Source organism: Ostrea edulis, chromosome 3, assembly GCF_947568905.1.
Source record: "Ostrea edulis chromosome 3, xbOstEdul1.1, whole genome shotgun sequence".
Lineage (NCBI taxonomy): Eukaryota > Metazoa > Mollusca > Bivalvia > Ostreida > Ostreidae > Ostrea > Ostrea edulis.
Window position 1 is genome coordinate 56,150,220 of NC_079166.1, and position 22,355 is coordinate 56,172,574.

Consider the following 22,355-nt stretch of genomic DNA (forward strand, 5'->3'; position numbering starts at 1 on the left):
CTGACTATCTGGGACTCTTGCTTGACCGACTCGGTAGCCATGCTTATTGAAAGGCCATTAAATCTATGATAATCAAGAACCTTGAAACACGAATGGCATTTTGGCAAAATAGATACAATCAAAATTGTGTCATATGTTTGTTATTGAGATACATGTAATAGAGCACCGGCGATGCCAAGGTATATTATGTGGTGTAGTACATGACCAGGATATGAATTAGCATATGGTGGATGCCAGAGGATCTATACAGAAACTAAGTTTGAGCATTGCTGTCGCCCCACGGGCTGTGTTGTGAGAGTGCTTTACGAAGGCGGAACTTGCCTGTAGTATTTGAACTAAGTGAATATCAATAAAGTTTATTAAATAAATGCAGTGACTCACGAGGTTGATCTTGAGAAGGGAGAGTAGCGTTCGTTCGGGATTAAACCTCTATCGCCGGCTGAATGGGTACCTCCTGCCTTCAGAGGGGGTGACCATAACGTTACCGTGCTTCACTGCCTTGGCCGATGTTGTAGAGTGAGCCTTCCCCCATAATGAGACTTCCCCCCGGAAGCCTGGCTCTAGAGTGAGCCTTCCCCCTGGGGGAAGGCTCACTCTAGAGCAGGAGAACCCCCCGGGGAAGTCTCACTCTAGATCCAGACTTCCCCGTGGGAAGATCTACTCTATCACTAGTTGTAGAGTCAGACTCCCCCCTATAGCAGGACTTCCCCCTCCATTTATTCCTGGTAAACTACTATCACTTTATAGAGATTGTTTAGATACCAGGACATTTTTCAGCAGGACATTAAATGATTTTGCTTAAGCCGTTCATCAAACTCAAGAGAAGAAAACGGTGAATAAAACACATTGGAATTGATAAACCATTTTGTTTGACCCATAGACCTTGAACTTTGACCCACACAGTACCTATGCCGTGGTTAGTTTTAGAGGTTTGAAAAATGAAATGAGGAAATTTCGAATTTATGTTTCTTTTCATCTGCGTACAAATATGGGTTATGCTTTTAAACGTGTACAACTTCAGGTAGAGAGGTAGGTAAGTTGGTAGGTAGGGTACTTTTGAAATAAGACAATAATAGCTCAAAAAGTTATTTGTACCAACCACATCTCTTACATCAGTAAAGTATTTGAATGTTTCATTCTGCAAAACTAAGTCATTCAAGGTCTTAATGCCTCTGTCAACCCAATTTGTATTAAAATTCCATTATTTAACATCAACAAAGTTTCTTATATCTAAATTCAAATAATCTGTAACAGAAAGAGAACTTTCTTTAACTTTTGATAGAGCTTTAAACACATCTTTCCAAAACACATTTTCAATATGATTTACAAAATCATTAAGTTTTTCTTTGGATAGGTGAAAAATGAAACCCACATTTCTAAGATTTAAAATACTATGCAACATATGTTGCCATATACCCTCATTATCAGAAAGGTACCTTTTGACCCATTTCAGCTTAATATAAGATTTATAAGATGCCAAATGTACCATATTTAGCCCCCCTTGATCATAATTACCCACAATTGTATTTCTTTTCAACTTTTCTACCTTGTATCCCCAAATAAATTTAAAAAATATTTTATTCAACTCTTCCAGTACTTGTTTAGGTGGGTCCGGCAATGCTGAAAATAAGTGTATAAGCTTTGGGAGTGCTAAAGTTTTGATAATTGTGATTTTAACTATTGGAGTTAAATCCCGTTTAGTTCACAAACCTAGCAATTTTTAATGGCATTGATTTTAGATTCATAATTACATAAAGTCATGTCTTCCAGATGTTTTGTAAATACAATTTCGAGGAGCTTAAAATTGCTATTTCCCCATTTTATTTTCAGATCATTACACAAAATTTCCGCCGAACCTGATTTGCTCCCCAACCAAATTGCTTGTGATTTTGAAATATTTAAACGTAGTCCAGAAATCATTCTAAACATATCAATAACTCTCATAGATTCTCTAAGTGATTTTTCACTGCCATCTAACGTTAAAAAGAGTCGTCCGCATACTGACCTAATTTATTTTCTTTTCCAGCCACAGTTCTCTAAGTGCTTTTGCCAACAATTCTACTGTAATAATAAAGATATATGGTTCCAATGGATCTCCTTGTCTACAGCCTCGTTCAAGACTGAAGAATTTATACAAGTTTTCATTGTTAATTATACAACTGGTACTAGAGGTGTATAGAGTAAGAAACCATTTTACAATAGGTTCCCCAAAATTGAAGGACCTGAGTGCCTTTACAATAAAATCCCATTCCAATGAATCAAACGCTTTTTCAAAATCTATTAATAATAACAATCCTGGCTGATTTTCCGTTTTTAGATAGTCAATCAAATCATACAAAAAACGAGTGTTTTCACCAATAAACCGTCCCTTTATAAAACCCTTCTGAGAGTCACCTATGATACTTGTTAGTACTTTCTTTAAACGATTTGCTATGGCACTAAAACCAATTTTGTAATCAACATTAATAATGATATTGGTCGCCAATTTTTTATATAGCGTCTATCTTTTTCTTCTTTGGGAATGCAAGTTATTACACCTTGGGATTGAAATTAAAAGAGAAATTGCTGATTTTAAAAACAATGCAAAGTACATCATGAATTGTTGAGTCCAAATCAGTGTATTGTACAGAAAATGAACTCTAGTTCTTATGTTACATTTTTATATCATGATTTGAAGGAAAAGGAGTTCATAGCCCCACAACTCAAAAGAGAGAAGTGAGAAGCTTATCTCAGTGAAACTATTTCAGAAAAATTTTGGTAACTTCATTATATGAATGCATCTTTATGCACAAAAGAAACAAAATTAATTTATTTTCAATACCGTATTCTTATGTGTTATATACATGTAGCTACAAACTCTTTCCTTCGCAAACTTAAACTTGTAGATAATGACTTGTGTTCATTTTGCAAAACTGAAAGAGAAACAGTCACTCATATTTTTTATGACTGGATGTATGTATCTGCCTTCTGGAGAGATTATGTGAAATGGTACAATGCATTTGTCAAAGGTTATAAAATCACAAAAAGAAGTGTGTTACTAGGCAATATTGATGGAAGTTGTTTGGAAAATGTTCTTCTTTTATTAGCAAAAAAGCACATTTATTACTCCAGATCACGGGACTCAAACCCCAAATTGTCAGATGCAATTACATTGTAATTTGTTTAAATACTATAGAAATTTAGAAAAATTTTGTTAAAATATATTTCATAACAAATCCAAAATGCTTTGTAAATGGGCATTGTATGATAATATAATGGACAAGTATTTTGTTGAAAATCATAATACATTTATATGAAAAATAAAATAATTACCTTTATCTTTGAATGTGTATGTGTATATATGTATGTTTATGTGTGTATATATATTTATGCGTGTGTATGTATATATTATACATGTATATATCATATATACAATTCACTGTTATTGTTGATACAGAAGGTACAAAAAGTAATTGCAAGTGTGTATGAGCGAGTGTAGATTACATTTGAATGTTTGTATGTATAAATGTGTTGAAAATACAAAAATAAAACATTTTTTTTAAAAAGTAGGTAGGTAGGTAGAGAGGTAGATAAGTAAGTAATTCCCTGCCCGATAAACTAAAATTTATTTCATAGTTTGTATAGGAGGGATGAAAGCGGGGGTGTCCCTCTAGAGCGATACTTCAAGAGGGTGTTATGGCTCTAGAGTGAGGTTTCCCCCTGGGGGTAAGGTTTATTCTATAGTACGTATGCTGGGGGAAGGCTCACTCTAGAGCCAAACTTCCGTGGGGAAAGCTCACTCTAGAGCCAGACTTCCGCAGGGGGGAAGGCTCACTCTAGAGCCAGACTTCCGCAGGGGGGAAGGCTCACTCTAGAGCCAGACTTCCGCGGGGGAAGACTGGCTCTGGGGGGAAGGCTCACTCTAGAGCCGGACTTCCGGGGGGAAGTCTCACTATGTGGGAAGTCTGGCTCTATAACACCGGCATGCCGTCCTTGTTTCGATCTCAAGTCCCTTGGTTGTTGCAAGAGGCCACAAAATTAAACCGAGGGTCCGAGTCACAGCAGGCGTGGGTGGTGGCACGATAAAAATTGCTCCCCGCTAAGCGGCCGAAAGCGCTGAGCACAGGCCAAAGTTTGGCAACCCATCACCAACAGTGGTGACGATTCTTTTCTTGGAAGAGACGTTTTATTGTATTGCTTATAGGAATTATGAGATTGGTCACATCTTCACCTTGGAAAAACAATCAATCAGTATGACTTCTCTCTGCTCCCTTTTGACTTCACCCTGTCGCTGCACTGGCAAAGGATTGTTTGGCTGCGTATACGATTGAACGATGTTAATACATTAATTTGATGACAATGGATTATCTTTGTGATGATTTTTCACAATGTGTTCAATCTAAGGTTTTCAGCAGAATGAAAAGTTACCTCGTTCCCCGTTATGCGGAATCATCTATACGGTTAGATAGTTCGAACCAGGTTTATTTCGTAAACAGTACTAACTGTATTAGCCAATCGTAATTAATTGTGGACTATTTGACATGCATCAAATAATCTTGATTATTATTTGAAAATACTTAAATTAATGAAATGATTTCTACTCAGAAAGGTAAATGACGTTGAAAATGATTGACTGATTGATTAAATATTGTTTAACGTTCCTCTCGAGAATCTTTCACTCATATGGAGACGTCACCATTGCCGGTGAAGGGCTGCAAAACCTAGGCCCATGCTCGGCGCCTATGGCCTTTGAGCAGGAAGGGATCTTTATCGTACCACACCTGCCGCGACATGGGGCCTCGGTTTTTGCGGTCTCATCCGAAAGACTGCCCCATTTAGTCGCCTCTTACGACAAGCAAGGGGGTACTGAGGACCTGTTCTAACCCGGGTCCCCAACGGGACCGGTGAAAATGAATACTGAGGGATACAAAACTGTTGTATTTTTATCCAACCCAGGTTTATTACTTGTCACACTTCTTCAATACATAAGGACTTCGACATCTTGGTTAGTCACACGCTTGTGGAAAAATCGCGCTGGATGGAAAAGCTGTTTATAGCTAAAGAATAACCAAGTTTTATGCACAAAAATAAATGCATTTAATTGATATATCTTTCAGCAAATGCATCATTAAATATTTCTTCAGTGAGTGTATTATTGTAATTGAGATGCCTTACCAAAGAGACATCATCTTCTTGTCCAATTCCGGATCAGTCGTGTCAACTACTGTCATAGGCATCTTGTTGAACTTTGATCAATATCTTAGTTCATATTAAAGGCACTCTTGGAATTATAGAAGTAGTGTCAGATATAATAAGCACACATTTTTTGTTTATAAGCACAACTATTTTTTTTTGATTACCAAAATGGATAATGCCCCCGTAAATACATTTTAAAATTAGAAAATCGTGACAGTAAATATACTATGCATTGCATCTAGGTTTACTTTTTGAAATTAAGAAAGTATACTGTAGTTTATTCATTTCTAGCATATTCATGTATGCCTTTATTATTTTTCTTCCCACCCTTGCCAACTCCAAACGAAAATGGCGAAATATTGTTATCCCGGGTAGATATAACATTATGTCATAAACAAGACTCAGAGAAAGATAATTATTAATGTTGATTAAGAGAATTCCGAATGACGCAATTTTGACTATGCTTAAATGTGAAGCTTTGAATATTGTTTAATATAACGTCAATAATGTAAAGATTAATTCATGTCTAATTTAATTTAATTTCTACACAACTTAGGTAAATCTCGAAATAAGCATACACACGTACTGATTTAAAGTTTCGAACGGACTGAATGTCGGATTGTGTCAGTCAACGTTCGAATCAGCCTGTAGTCGTCTCGAACATCTTCGTAATTCGAAACAGACCCATGAACACTGTTATGGAAAATGCAAAGACCGGTGATATTTACAACTATTTTCAAACAATTTTATTTATTTTTTATTTGAGTAACTTCTGATCTTTTCACAAGACTATGGTGGCATATTTCTGCCCTTTGTATGCAAGTTATTTTTCTATAATTTATGTCTACACATACAAGATAAATATGTCGACATGCAGGATAATTATGCAACATAACTATGTTGCCATGCAAGAAAAATGTAATCAGATAAGAATTTGTAAAATATTCCAAAATTATCAAATATCGCCCATATGTAACTTCAAGCATGCTAGATGCAACTTATTTATGTTGACATGCGAGATAATGATGCAGACGTGTAACACATTTATGTCGACATGCAACTTATCAATGTTGACATACAACTTATCTATATTGGCATGCAACTTTTTCAAGATAAATATATCGACATGCAACATATTTATGTCTACATGCAACTTATTTGGTGCATCAAAATTGGTACCGTATAAGTTTTACATTATGATCCCTGGGTCGAGGCCTCTGCTGGTGGACTGTTAGTCCCCGAGGGTCTCTACAGCCCAGTAGCTAAGTACTTCGTTACTAGCTTGAAAATACGGATGTATATTTAATTGCTGTTACAAAATTTAGAAATTCATTTCAAAATTAAGGATTATCTCCCTCACGCATAGCTCTTATCCTTAAACGAATTTGACTCCACTTTTTTGGCACACTGTTTTTGCCTCTAATAGCTCTAAAACTTCATTGTTATTTCGGATTTCAAACATTTCGGTTGAGCATCACTGAAGAGACATAATTTGTCGAAATGCGCATCTGGTGCATCAAAATTGGTACCGTATAAGTTTTACATTATGTCAGTATGCAACTTATTTATGTTGACATGCAGCTTATTTATGTTGACATGTAACTTACATTGTATCTATGTTGACATGCGAGATAAATATGCATTTCGAAATATTTATCTCGCATGTTCACATAAATAAGTTGCATGTCGACATATTCATCTCGCATGTAGACACAAATAAGTTACACATCGACATACCGGTATTTATCTCGCATGTCGACATAAATAAGTTGCATGTCAACATAAATAAGTTGCATCTAGCATGTCGGAAGTCACATGTGGGCGATATATGATAATTTTTGAAAATTTTCAAAATTCTTATCTGATTATATTTTTCTTGCATGTTGATATATTTATGGTGCACGTTGACATAATTATCTTGCGTGTCGACATAGTCTATAGACAAATAACTTGCAAATAGGAGGCAGATATATGCCACAATACAAGACGATTGAAATCTACATTATCTTCGTGGATTATACCGCTAGCAATTGTTAATGAAAATTTGATCCGGAAACGACTGTACCTTGATTATCAATTTTTATATTTAAAAAGCACGTGCTGTGAAAGTACATATATATGTAGTATACGCGCAAGTCTTCATGTTTCGGTTAATAATAAACCAAAATATCTACCTATAATGTGTAAAATTTTAATAAAGAAAATAAAACCATGATAGTGCATTCCAATTTGCATGTAATGTATACAATGAAAATACATGTACATGTATATAATTATTTGTTTAGAAAATTAAATTCAGAAACGTCAACTTATTTCTGATAATGATATCTACAGGTTTATATAACTAAATAAATAATTTTTTATTTCATTTTTAATACAAATCATTCAAATATATACCTGTATAGTCTTCATGTGATAAACAGGCATATTGCATGAAACATTAAGGTATCATAATGGTCTTTTAGAATTTAAAAAGAAACTCCTTAAAGTATAGTCTAGTTTAAAAGAAAATCCAAATGAAATGTACACTCAAAAATTAAAAACAATGTTTTAAATAATTAGACATGGTACATCTGTGGAACATTCCCGACTCCAGAGCACCAACTGCAGTGGACATTGAAATGGAGGTTGAAACATATGTCTACCCACTCCACATGAAAATGGAAAAAATGGTATTCTCTAAAAACAATGGTAAGCCATAAAAATGCTTACCGGGCTATATTATTTATATACAGAGTAAAATTATCATAATACATATGATGTAGCTCGATAGAGGCATATGTGTTAATTTTCTAGTTCCACCACCTACATGTATGATAGACCAGGAGTTAGTGAGCTACATAGACGAGCACACACGAGCACAAAGACTTAGCGACCTATGGAAAAAACTACATCTCGGAATAATCACTAGTTCCATCTTTGGTGATGTTCTTCAATTAGGAGACAGACCCACATTCCTTATCCAACATATTTTGTATGGATGAAATCTAAACAAATAATTCCATCTATTTTTCAACTGTCTAAATGACGCAGAGCATCATAAAAATTGAAATCGAATATTTCACTTAAGATTTGATACTTTTTGTTAATGCTGATAATTAATCAACAGAAATTAGAAACAAATATCTACAATTTTAGATACTCTAAGTTACCACTTGCTGTACAATGTGGAATCGACCATGAAATGGAGGCAAAGGAAGACTATCAACAGATTAGGAGAGCTATTCAAATAGAAAATGAAGTACAGGCATCCGGTCTTACTCTGTGTTCAACACATTCTTTTCTAGTGATGGGAGAGTGGTTGATAATGAAAACACTTGACTGCTAGAAATCAAATGCCCCTTTTCCATCCCAGGACAAAATATAACATTGTTGGGAATATCTGATTTTATGTAAATGAACTCAAAACAGTTTTGCCTTGAATTCATAAAAAAATCGCATAAATACTATACACAGGTTCAGGGTGAGATGGCCATCATTGGGCTCCCTTGGGTGGACTTTGTTGCATGAACGGCAGTAGAGTCCGACAACATTTTCATTGAGCGAATTTAATTCAATGAACAATAAGTGAAACATATGCTACCAAAATTAGTGGAAATTTACATAAGGCATATTTATGAATTGTTGTAAAATTGTTGGAAATATATGTATTTTCAATTTGAAAAATTAAACCTTACATATAATTATTTGTAATGTAAAAATATATTTCATAGGTAAAATATACCTTTACAACACTTACTCAAGTCTCTTCTGTGGTTTGCTTCTTTCCATCAACAAGTGAGAAATCCAAATTCGTTAACCAGCAACAAATTTGAAAACGTTTACTTATGAAAGGCACAATACTAAGGGGGACCACTCTTTCCAAAATGTGGAATTTCTTATACCCGTCCAATACTCCTTTCCACATGAATACGAAGCAGTACAATTTCTTGCGTCCTGTATACATCATCAGTAGAAAACTGATTTACACTACCTGAAATGACATAGAATATTTTCTGACATGCAAGCTTTAAAATATATTGCTTAAATTATACATTTTAAATTTACCAAAAATAGGGATACGTTTTAACATAACAAAACATATGGACATGTTCTATTTCAAAATATTTGCATCATATCTCTGAATGGTGGGGTGTTTAGAAAACGCTGCTGTTTTTCCAACAGATCAGCAATGGTAAATCCCTTGTCAGCCATCACACTGTCACCTGGCTCAAGCAAACTGATCAGCCCGACAATTTTCTGTTAGATGACGATCTGATGTTTTCCCAGGCCTTTCCTCAGAAACAAATGTGATGACTCCGGAAGGGCTAATTCCAAAAAGTGAAGGGCTGACATGATATGTAATGTATAATTTACTCTGACTCTTTTAGTAAAATATTTATAATCCCATTCAGATGGTAAAATCCTCAAAGTCTGGTCATATATTTCTTGACGTTAAAATAAGTATATCAATTTCACTCGGATAGCTTAATAAAATAATGGAAAGCATTAGTCAAGCGATGGTTGAGTACAAGTTAAAATAATTTTAACTGTTTGTGCTTTCCAGACTTCCTGTACACTATTTCAATCAAACCAACATATACAATGCATTTCTGAATTCTATCATTGAAAAATTGAGTACTTGTACTGCTTTTATCTGAATTAAAATAATTTTTTCACAGCATAACTTATCTAAATATGCTTTTAATCTTTAAATGCTATGATTTTTATTTTTTCCTCATTGACTCTTCCATTGATCTTTCACATTTAAGTGTCAAATTCCAGATAAATAATTGACCTATGAATGATAAAGACTTAAGATGGACTTCTTCTCAAAATATTAAAAAAACACAAATTTGAATATCATGACATTTTGCACAAACAAAAAATCAAGAAATGCATGTACATATGTATCAAATATTAAAGAAAATATCAAATTATTTTGCCCTTTATATTTTACACAAGTATGTAATCCTTCTTGTTAAAATAAAATAATTTGATCCATAATTGCAGATGAGAATCCTAGCAGGGACACCAACAGATGAGATAAACAAATCCTCTCAATTTTAATTATCAACTTGAATTTAGAAATTACAACTATTTTTAACGGGTAGCCAAATAAAAAGTATATATGTAGTCAGTGGTCAGTATGACCAAGAAATACATGTAGTCAAGAACATGAATACTTGTTGATATCCTAACATTACAGTTAGTTTCGTTTAAAGCGCATTGTTGAAGTACATATTTATAAAAATTATTCCTTACTTGAAAAGCCACACAAAGATGACAAAAGAGGGTAATCCTGTGTAGAAATTTGTCATTATCTTTGTTGCACTCCACTCCCCATTTGTGCCTGCCAAGTTCCTCCCTAAGTCGACCGACCTCTTGTCTTTGCTCCCTGTTTCTTCGTCACATTGCACATATATAATTTGTGATTAACTATAAATATTGCAACAAAATTCAATACCTATCATTTCTACTGGAAATTCATACAAATTACACATATTATTGAGAATAAACTTTAAAAATTTCATCGTACCAAAAATAAACTGTTAACTGATGAGTGATTCATTCAAATCTTTGGTTATATCAATCTGTTGTTACAAGTATATAGTTGTACAGATTAATTGTTCATTATTTCTTATCTAGACCAGTCTTACTTGAATCACATGTGAGGTGAATGTTAACATCATCTGTTGAGATGGCAGATATATACTCATAATTGCTACATCATTTATCTGTAGCCTCTTCTGTTCTGGATGTACAATATGATCCATGGGCCAGCAGTGAAAAATGAAGTCTTGCTGTCTCCCTCTCCTTTGAGATCATTTCTTCATATTTTAAAAAAAATATATTTATTAAATGCATAACTGACATAATTTAATTCTAATAATTTAATTGATAGTATTCTCAACTATGTATATTATCAGCTATAAACACTTATATATTATAATCAGTTGACTATATGTTTAGTGGTGTGAACTTTCTGCAACACTTAAATGTTCACCCACTCCCTTCATTTAGTTTGTTAAAATTTCAATTCTAATTAATAATTTCTATAAATTATATATTTTATTCAACAATTTACATAACATTAATAACAAACAATTCATTGTTGTTATTTGTCATTTGTATGTTGGGTAACTTGATACATACTAACACAGACACTGCATGGACACCCCTCACACGCACACTCCTTTTTACTGTGAAAAAAGCAGAGTTTCATATATTAATATTAGAATCCCTCATCTATCATACATTTACATAAACTTCAAATTAAATCTGTATTGCTCTTTGACCACCGTACATGCACTTTGATAAATATAGATCTCAGAATAAGTTTTTTAATGCTGGGCATACAACGATCACACACATGCACATGGGATAGGTTTATCATATATACCTTTGTTGATTAATGTTCTGATAGTCTCTCTTCTCTTTTTAAATCTTCCTCAGATCGAATGTCTTTGTTGGCAAATAATGTGGGACCGAAATTGTTATCACTGGGGTAATCTCCGTGCCACCCATGCATTGCAGACATTGTGATATTTGTATACACAACAATTTTTCACAGTGTCGCTACAGACGCTGTGTCCTCTCGGAAGTATTGATGCGCATGCGCCATTACTCCAGGACAGATACGTTAAATGAGCTTATACATCCGAATCACGTGACATCATATTTTGTATAGAGCGATTTACACCGGGTAGGTCATCGAGTTGAAAGAGGTTTCCATAATGGAGAGACTCCTAGTAAAAATATTGCTAATCTTTTTGTTGTTGAAATATCGATGATATGGGCTACGTTTATCACCATACGAAATTTAAAAGTTATTAATAATATGCAACAATAGCCTTAATGATTTAATTGTGCTTACTATTGTCCATTTATATTTCCAGACCTGTAAAAGTATGGACGGGGCCAAATTCCTATAGGAATTTCAGCTGATGAGGAAACCCCAAGCTTAGAGTTGTATACCATTTGTGGCGAATTTACGCGCTGTGTAACATTTAAATCATAAAATTGAAAATGTTAATGATTTGAATCATGTAAATTTTAACACGAAACAAGAAATTATTTTTTATAAATACATGTATATTGGGGACAATTTCATATAGCCATTTTACTTCATCCTTTAGTATGTACAATAATGTGCATTTTTGTTACATAGTACATAGATGTCTTACGATTTTCTGCATATTTTTCAAAAAATATATATAGACCGCCATAATGTTCACATTTCGAACAATTTTAAGATTTTCTTTAGATATGACAGCTTTGTGAAACAGTTAGGGTGGGATCTTGATGTCAAATCTGGGTATGTTGAGAAATCGACCAATCTTAAAAGATTTTCTTAAGATATGGCAGTTTTATGAAACAGGTATGATGGGATCTTATGTCTTATATCTGGAGAGTTTTGCCATCAGATATATTTTTTTAAATTGGATCCTAATTAGCAGGAAAACCTGCATTGTCACACATTAAAATTCCTTTGTGATATATCCCAAGTTAAAGTTAAGAATTTCTGCAATGAATAACAAGCATACCTTTTACCTCAACCCATTATTAACGCTTGCAATCTCACTTTCAGAAAATTATTTCAGGGTCACAGGACTCGAAGAATGCAAATGTCATGAGAAGGAAACTTGAAATATTTCCTCGTCTACTTTTCACTTGGTATTTTGTATAAAATGGAATATCCCATGAATATTGCATTCGGTGTATTAAGATTTATCTCTTTCTGTATGTTTCCTTTTCTTAATAACGTTGAATTTGACTACGATTGTGACTTATAAAACTATTCTGACTTTAACGCCCCAGTGATATTTCTTTGTTTCCTCCTAATTTAATACCATGCAATTGTTTACCTGTTACCAGGAATCCCGATTACCCTTTAATGACATACACATATTTAGGCAAACGCTTCCAAAAAATAAAAAAATAAAAAGGAACACATTGTTAATAAATCGTGTATTGATACGCTAACAAGTGTATCATTCCAAACTAATGCTAAGAAGTATCACTAACGTTTATAAGCGAAAATAAAAATAAAATAAAAATATTCAATCTAGAAAACATTCCTTTGATTTTTCTGTATGCCAAAATACCAACAGCGAATACACTATCATTGGTTATCTGAACTTCAAATATTTAAACATGATGAAGGTGGACACGGCCACTTCCAATATTAAGATGCTGATTTACCCATTCAAAGATATATTCAAAGGTCATGGAAGGAACAGTTTAAGGTCAAAATAAAATAAATGTACATATGATTTTGGTTTCCCAACCCTACTTTCATTTTCGCTGCCAATCCTAAATATTTTATTGACAATGGATATGCAATAAAATATTGAATTTTCAAGTCTTTGTTAAAAGAACTAAATATAGTACCAGAGCAGAATTTGTCAAAATCATGTTGCATCCCCTTTTTTAAAACTTGTGATGTTTTCATTAAAGGCCACCAATCTCCTTAAATCGGGTCTGATAGACATGATAGAAGGACCCTTCCCAAATGGAAAAAAGCAATCATGGTAAATGATTAAATTATATTACAAGTATAACTACAGCTGATTACAATTACAATTAACAATACCATTTGTCTCTCTCTCTTTTTTAACGATTTTCATATAATGCAAGTAAGATTCATTTATGAATATATCACATGCTTTATGTACTTAAATGAGGAGACTTGTGCAGTGTAGCCAAGTGGGAGCCTGTCTCGGTGTTTACCTAAAGAAAAAATGAACTTTATTGAAAACAAAAATATGGGTGATTTTAAGTTATATAGCTTTAAGTTATATTTCATAGCTTTCCCAAATCAGTAAAAAATATTGTGATGGATTTCCCAATACAAATGGATCGGGGACCCTGTCCCAAAAAGTATAGTGATAACCCTGCTATATTGATAAAACTGCGGACTCCCATTATCCCAGGCATTCGAGGTGAGACAGATTGTTTGTGTTGGCAAAACGGAAATCAATTGTTTCATTAAAATGAAATGGTTTACCTACCTACTTACGGTACCTATTTTGTTTTAGATTGAAATACAGACATATTTACTTTGGTCTAATCATGGATACACCTTCTGACATGCATATTATGAATGTATTTTCGAAACATTTCCTAAAGGTAACTTCATAATTATAATGCATTGTTATCTAATGAAAGTATAGAAAGTGTATTTATTTCAAATTGTTAGAGTTAAAACTAATAAATTTTATTGAACAATATAACTATTTGATTTGACACAATTTAAAGTTTACTTTATACACACTTTACACAAGTACGTACCATCTATCCTTCTGACCCAGAAGTGATAAAAGAATTAGATAGGCTACATGAGGACTATGTTTTGGTTCCAGCTGACAAAGCTTGTAACAACACTGTCTTTGTTTGTAAGGCTCATTATTACAATTGTATTTTCAACGAACTTGGCATTAATTCCACTTTGGGTAATCGTACCTTTACTCCAACTGCCCTTTCAAAAGATGAAATTCTTCAAAACCATGCTTCAGTTTAATTTAGACACATTTAATATCCCAGTCAATGGGTAGAATGAATATGAGTTACTGTACCTATACTGGATTCCTAAACTACATAAAAACCCTTACAAACAAAGATACTTTGCTGGATCCAGTTAGTGCTCTACCAAGCTCATATCTTTGCTACTCACGAAAATATTAACAGCTGTGAAGGAGAAACTTCAAACTTACTGTGCGACTACATATGCCAGAAGTGGTGTTAATCAAATGTGGATTCTAAAAAACTCTAAAGAACTTTTACTAAACTTGAAATAGCAGAATTTACCCCAAATCAATAACATTAAAAACCTATGACTTTTCATCACTATACACGACCATTCCTCACGATAAATTAAACAATAGACTTGTTGACATCATACACAGTTGCTTCTTCAAGAAAAATGGAAAACGGAAATATTCAAAAACTTACTTTGTTAAACACCACTCTGATTCCACGCACAAGTACTCCGAAGTTGAAATAAAAAATATGCTAGAGTTCCTCATTGACAATATCTTCGTGGTCTTTGGTGATCAGGTCTTCCAACAGTCTGTTGGAATTCCCATGGGTACGAATTGTGCTCCTTTGTTAGCTGACCTGTTTCTATATTCATATGAAGCAGAATTTATTCAGAAACGTCTACGTGAGAAGAAAAATCTCTCGCTGTGGCCTTCAATTCGGTGTTTCGATATATCGATGACGTTTTGTCTATTAACAATAGTGGCCTCCGTGGCCGAGTGGTTAGAGTATCGCGCTCAAAATCACACGGTCTCTCACCTCTGTCGGCGCGAGTTCGAATCCCGCTCGCGCCGGTAAGTGAGAAAGTTTCCTAGTTTACTTTCGGAAGGTCGGTGGTCTCTTCCCATTTACATTGTATCTGGGTTCTCTCTTCCACCAATAAAAATTGGCGCAACCAGATAACTGGAAAATTGTTGAGTGTGACGGAAAACATCAAACAATCAATCAATCTATTAACAATAATAACTTTCATTCATATGTCGATTTGATATATCCCTGTGAGCTCGAAATGAGAATCCCACATTAAGAGCGGATCTAACATCTAATTTTAATTATATTGGGGTAGCTATTCAACTGTGGCATTGTTTTTTGACCTTCCCAGGGATCCTGTTCGCAATAGTCCCTATTTGGTGGATAGCTCTGTTGCAAAGTGCCCACTCTGAATATGGCGGGGAAGACAGTGTTTGTCATATTCGTTTGTGATATCTATGTATATAAATGAGGACCCGCCTTTCCTGCGAGTATAAATTGTTTTTGTTAGAAGTAATTTTGAATAATGATAACCTTTCTATTTATAGCTAAGTAACATTTAACTAATGCAAAATTGCTATATATCTTTATAGCGATTATCTTAGAATTTTGGTAAATTTGAATAATATACACCGTGAAATGAATGGATGATACTTGAGTCAAAAAGTTTAAAGATAAAAAAAAACACATTTTCCAAAGTTACGTTTTTTAAATTAAAACATTCACTATAGAAATAATGCCTTAGATTGACAAGGGAGAGTATTTGAAAGGTTTATTTATATTTATGTGTGATATGAATTGTAAACAACAAGAGATTTAACTCTTCATTGGGTCAAATGCTGCCTGATGTGTTTCATACCAATTCTTGGCACACTGATGTTGACTACATATAACTCCGTTTACCTGATCAAGATATAGTGCTCACGGCTGGTGTGACCGGTCGACAGGGGATGCTTACTCCTAGGCACCTGATCCCACCTCTGGTGTGTCCAGGGGTCCGTGTTTACCCAACTCCCTATTTGTATTGTTTATAGGAGTTATGCGATCGATTACTGTTCGTTATCTTCACCTTTCGTTAAGCTTTTAGGATAGATAATAATAAATAAGAGTGTTTCAAATGTTCTCATTATTTTGTATACATTGAACACAGCTCAGATTTACCTGTATAAAAAGCTAGCCCCACACCAGACAAAGTTCACTAAAGGTTTAAACTCTGGCACTAACACATCCCTATTGAGCAAGCACTGTATTTCTCTTTTAATTCATTGATAAATTATATAAGATGAATAAAAAAGCTACTTTCTCTCCCCATTGAAATGCTATAAAGTTGCTGGTTTTTTTTTTTTGTTTTTTTTTTACATGGAGGAGATATTTCTCCTCAATCGCCCCTATGGTCATTCCTAACCTGCATTGCATCGTTTGCTTTATGCCTTAACTGTGCCTGTATTGATGTCTCCTGTTGATTTTATATGCTGTAATATGTGTATGTCCGCTCTTTCTGCTTTTTATTTCACGCTGCATGTTTTGTGGCTTTGTTTCCATGTTTTGAGTTTAGTTTGATTTAGCCTACCTGTGGTGTGCTCCCATACATTCGTTTAGTCTAACCAAGCCAATCTGTGTTATTTTCTGTTGTATGTTTCTTTTTCCACCAATGTGTAAAATTGTTCTTATCGATCTTTAATATTGCTTGATAGTAACTTACAATGTTTATTTTAGATATATAGTTTTCTATTCAAATCCGTTTGTAGCCAGACTTCTTTTATCAACTTTACTCTAAGCTAAATTTAGACATTTGTTATGTTTCCATGCATTGGGTTAGCGAAGTCAATCTGTGATGTATTGTCTGTGATATTATTTGTTTTCTGTTCCAATTTTCATCAATGTGTAAAGTTGATCCACCTCAAATTTTAATATCAATGAATAATATTAACGTCCAATATTTTTATACATCGAGGAATTTTCAATTCAAATCCTTTTGTAGCCTGATTCTCTTAATGTGAATTGACTTTATTCTCATATAGAAATGCGACTTTTAAACATGATAGACATATGATTGTTGTTTCTCATTAATTACTTGTTACTTTGTAAATATGTTACATGTACAGTGTTTAGGCCTATCCCAGATACCAAGGTGACGTTGGGCCAACGCAACCCCAACGTTGAATATTGCGTTGGCCCATTGTCAGTTTTTACCATTGGGCCAACATCATCTTGCTCATCGGCCCATCGTTCAACCAACAGGTTGGCCTGATGTTGGCCCAACGTTAGACTGTTGGGAATCTGACATTGGCCCAACATTGGCCCCTCGTATGATGTTTTGCCCAATATTGACCCAACGTTGGTCCAATGTTGGTATCTCATTCATGACACTGCCCCAACATTGGTCCAACATTAAACCAACTTGGTGGTTCAATGTTGGGCCAATGTTTAACTGATGGTTCATTTATGTTCTTACTGCTGGTCCTTTGTTGGCATTTTGTTGGAAAAATTACTCTTATACTTGCCAACATTTTTTTTATCACAAAAACATCCAGTAGACAAGAAAAGGCCGATAAACATCTACTGAATAAATAAATGAAAATTTAAAAAATAAATGACAAAGATTTTAATTTCTTTGATTAAAAAAATTAACATAGTAATTTCAGCATGTTAGCATGTTTAAAGCATTTCTTGATTTTGAATATTAAAAATATCAGGCTAACATCATTATGTCTTGTATAAAAGTTTTCAAGTAAATAATGGAGTTGAAGAATGAAAAAAAGTTCATATGAAAAATTAATATCTCAAGGAAAAAGTTCCATTTAAAATTAATCATCTGTATCCCCTTCCGGTTCCTGTGTGTTTTCTGTCTGTTTTTCTTTTTGCTGTTGTTGTTTCCTCTCCTCTCTCAGTTTCCTTCCACCATCCCTATCACCCGCATAGCGAAACCAGTCCCTAGCTATCGCTGAAATTTCCACATCTGTAGCATTGCAGCATAATGGATTTTTTCTGACAGTGGCTATAAAAATTTTTAAAAATCACATTATTTAAAAGTGAGATTTAATTAACAAATGATGCATGAATATGCAATTGCTCAAAGTTTCATAAATTAATAAACATAATAATTTCTAAATTATCATATTTATAGTGTAAAACAAAACATATAAAATTTAGATTTTAATTACAAACTTACCAATGATGAGGTCCTTTAACTTCAATTTGGAATAGGCAATCTTCTCCCCCTTTCCTAACCAGTTAATTTGGCGGGCCAAATTGTTGGTGAAAATATGAGACAAAAGTCTCCTCACACTTGCCTTCAAATTCTCCCCACCTATGGTCCTCAGTGATTTAACCTTTAATAAAAAATTATTTCATACATAACTTCTGTTTGTAATAACATTATATGATTTTTCTTTTTTGTTTGCATCCTCGGATTTTCAAATTATTTAATTTTATACAAATATTTTATAATAAAAGGAAAATAACAGTGAAAATCATTTTGTTGATGCATACCATTCTCTTGAAAGTGTTTTCGGTTTTGAGGCTTTCCTCCAGTGCCATAACTTTGTCCTTGTTAATGAGAGGCAAATCTATGTTGAGTTCTTCTCCTGCATCACCTTCATGCTCTTCTTTGTCAAATGCATCTATCCTTTTCAGTACATTCTGCAGCAAACTTGTGTTCAACTTCACCTGAACTTTAACTTCTTCGATGGATGAAATTAATTTTCTTTCAAATGCTGAAAATATAAAGTCAATCAATTTAAGGGGGCCGAATATGGTTTCATAACTGAAAAACTGTAATAGGGAATCTTTTCATTTTTTAACCATACATTAGTCGTGACACATAAAACTAATTTGAGAAGTATAATGAAAATCCACCGTCCAGATTTTATTAGTCCATAAGTTTATAAGTTTTCATACGAAAAAGACATAAATGACAATAACTTTCATTCAACACGTGTATTTCATGATATCAGTCAAGCTGCAATAATTTGTTTAACTTACCTGATGTACTTGAAGGTAAAGGTGTGGAAAAGAGAGTTGGTAAAGGTGGTGGTGATGCTTGTCTGGCAATAACAGGCGTAGACGGAGGCTCGGGAATGATTGGAGCTGGAGGGCCTGTCTTTTTCCTGGGAGACTTTCTCCTAATTATAGGTTCATCAACTTCATCCTCTGTTTCACTCTCATAGCGGGGGTTTGGTCTGTTAAACATAGCATATTTATCCTGTTTATAAAAACTATAATTATTCATAATTATTATATAACTTTTAACAGACATGTAAACAGAGCATTAATAGGTATTTTTCACATTATCTCACAAGAAAGGTATTTCTTTATGCCCTACATGTACTTAAAGATGATCTCTCTTTTTTTTTTTTTTTTACTTAATCTTATTTTTCTAAGTCTCAATACTTTCAGAGATTTTGAAAGGTTTAATTTTTAAGGGAAAACATAATACAAACCATTAAACCTTTTGTTGCGTTTGCCCAATTTTGCTAGGGATGCCTCTTCTGCATCGGTCTGCAGGTCCGAAGTAACCTCTGCTAATTTTAGTTTTTTCCTGGCTTTTTCATAGTCAGCTAACAATATATTAGTATGCATATAAGTGTGTCATTTAACATTAAAAATACCTCCTTTTAACAAAAATTTAAGAAAAGTTGTACAGTAATATTGAGTGAAATCACTTACATGCTTTGTACAAAACACGGACAGGTAATTTTCTGTTGGTTGAATGGCATTTTTTACAGCAAGCTGTACTTTTTTGATCGATTTCAGTACTGGCCACCTATATTTTTGTTCGTTATCTTTAAGCCATGTTAGAGGAACCACATCCACTTCCTCCTCTTCGGGGAATTCTACCACTGCATATGTTTTAGACCTAAAGAATTTCAAAAATTTCCCTCTTAAATAGAATCTTCTTATGTTAATAAAATAAAATTTAGTTAAGAAAAAATAACCCTGCTTTAAGCTTTCAAGTAGATCTATTGGAGAATCTTACAAACATGAAGGTGACAAAATTATGGTATTAAAGTTGAAATAGAGAGGTGTATGCAAGTGGAAAACCACATGTTTTACTATTAATTTCTATTCTTTTTATCAAATGAGACTGAATGTGTGGCTGTACAGTAGATTCACATCCACAACATAAGAAAAAAACTACCATGCTGCATCTGTGTAAGGAAATGCAACATATTTATTGCCCATTGGGAGCAAAACACACTTTGCCTCTACTGATGACAATTTTGCAGTTTTTAGTGTATGTTCTAAATCAAATACCACACTAATTCCAAGTAAATTTGAAGACAAGGGAGAAGTAAAAAAATCCTCAGATTTCTTAAAGGACTGAAATACAAGATAAATACCACTATCCCCTAACATAATATCTTTTATCAAGCATATTCTGCTACTGATGCGTACACAATTGTCCTTTCCATTCAATTTTAACACATACTTTTCCACTTCAACCTTTGAAAATTGAGTATATGTATCCTCTCCAAGGTTATCTGGGAGAGGTCCTTTTGAATGACTTTTTGTCAAAATTGGGTAAGCTTTCCTTTCAGATTGATAACTGTCTTCCTCTGAACGCCTTCTAATTATTTGTGATAAAGGAAAAGTTGGTTTTCGCACCATACGTTTCAGTTGGTGTAAAAAGTTTTCAAATGGAAAAGCAGAAATATTGTCGAGACTACCAAATTTCCCAGCATCAGCTGCAAGATGTATCAAACAATGTACATTATAAACAGCCATGTTCTCACCATAAACTTGATAGAAATGCTTCACAAATGCAACAATCAAATCATTTGCATATACATTATATTTTTTGCTAAGAGTTTCATTCAGTAAAATATGCATTGAAACAGATAAAAGCAAGAAATTTTTGTATAAATTTGGGTGAATAGCACCAGACAGTACAACAGCACCAGTGTAGAGCAAAAATTGTCGGAATTCTGTGGCCTTCCATCGCTGTACTTCAAATAATGACCTTGGCTTTCTAGCAAATTCTGATGGTATGTAGCATTTTAAGTCTACTAATCTATCAGAAATTTGTTGTAAAGACCTAAATCCTAATCTACAAGTTAATGGACCTTTCATCCAGATTAGGAGTATGCGCTTCACAACACCTAAGCAAACGAGATGCATATAGTCTAATGGAATTTGTGTAATCATTCCAATATGGAGATGAGACAGGGGGGTAGGTCCTAAATGATGTTCTTCATCTCTCATTTGATCAAATGATGCATCTGTTCTTAAATCTGCTTCTGTTTCTGGAAATGTCATTTTCCCTAACCAAATACCATTCTGATTACACCTATCACAACCATGATAGCCAGAATATGATTTTACCTGTTTTATAAAAGCGCGAGCAGGTGTATCACAGACAATTGAGTGTAAAGCAACCTGAGAAAGTTTACCACAACAATCAAAACCATCATGTAAATTGTGGTATTCCTCGACAAAATCTCCAAAGTATTCATGGATGTCAGTGGGCTTTGAACTACCAGAATACAAAGCAATAATAAAGGGGTTTTGCTTTGGAATGTTTTGTACTAACCTAGTTATTGGCCACAATTGGTGGTTTGTGCTCTTAATAAGAGGCAATCCATCAACATTGATTTGCAGACTAAAAACAAAACCATCAGGTATAAATTCATTGCAATTTTTCATTTGATTTCTTATACCTGAAGCAATCCCAAAGTAAAAGTATTCACCGCCACATTTTTCAACAATTGTGTATTGGGTTTTTGTTTTTTTCAAGGTACGTGGATCTTTGGGAAGACTTGGAATGAGAGGCTTTAAAAATTTTAATAACTTGGAAGTTGATGAGTCGGTTACATGATTTGCTATTGTCCAATCTTTTAATTTGTCCAACACATTACTGAGTTCATCATCTGAACTAGAATTGGTGTCGGTATCACTTAAAACTAAATTTA

The 22,355-nt window shown here is 33.8% G+C and overlaps 1 protein-coding gene, 1 long non-coding RNA gene and 1 pseudogene across 2 annotated transcripts; 1 reads left to right on the plus strand and 2 right to left on the minus strand.

Moving 5' to 3' along the window:
* Window positions 1-7,739: 7,739 nt before the first annotated feature.
* Window positions 7,740-8,905, plus strand: LOC125673451 (uncharacterized; annotated as a pseudogene).
* A 2,409-nt stretch (window positions 8,906-11,314) lies between these two features.
* Window positions 11,315-11,734, minus strand: LOC125676416 (uncharacterized). Its single transcript, XR_008801006.1, has 2 exons — window positions 11,558-11,734; window positions 11,315-11,357 (listed from the first exon to the last, which is right to left on the minus strand). It is a non-coding gene; the product is annotated as an uncharacterized LOC125676416 (long non-coding RNA).
* Window positions 11,735-18,145: 6,411 nt separating this feature from the next.
* LOC125673459 (uncharacterized) lies at window positions 18,146-20,339 on the minus strand. Its single transcript, XM_048910035.2, has 5 exons — window positions 19,895-20,339; window positions 19,429-19,625; window positions 18,937-19,232; window positions 18,617-18,776; window positions 18,146-18,442 (listed from the first exon to the last, which is right to left on the minus strand). The coding sequence occupies exons 1-5, from the start codon at window positions 20,023-20,025 to the stop codon at window positions 18,252-18,254; spliced, it is 975 nt and encodes a 324-aa protein (XP_048765992.2). The 5' UTR covers window positions 20,026-20,339; the 3' UTR covers window positions 18,146-18,251.
* Window positions 20,340-22,355: the final 2,016 nt, after the last annotated feature.

Coding starts and splice junctions, on each gene's coding strand:
- LOC125673459 (XM_048910035.2), bottom strand. CDS start 20,025: ATGCATACTAATATATTGTTAGCTGACTATGAAAAAGCCAGGAAAAAA. Junction 19,233..19,428: donor TTTACCTTCAAGTACATCAG/GTAAGTTAAACA, acceptor AAAAATGAAAAG/ATTCCCTATTACAGTTTTTC. Junction 18,443..18,616: donor GTTAAAGGACCTCATCATTG/GTAAGTTTGTAA, acceptor AAATTTTTATAG/CCACTGTCAGAAAAAATCCA.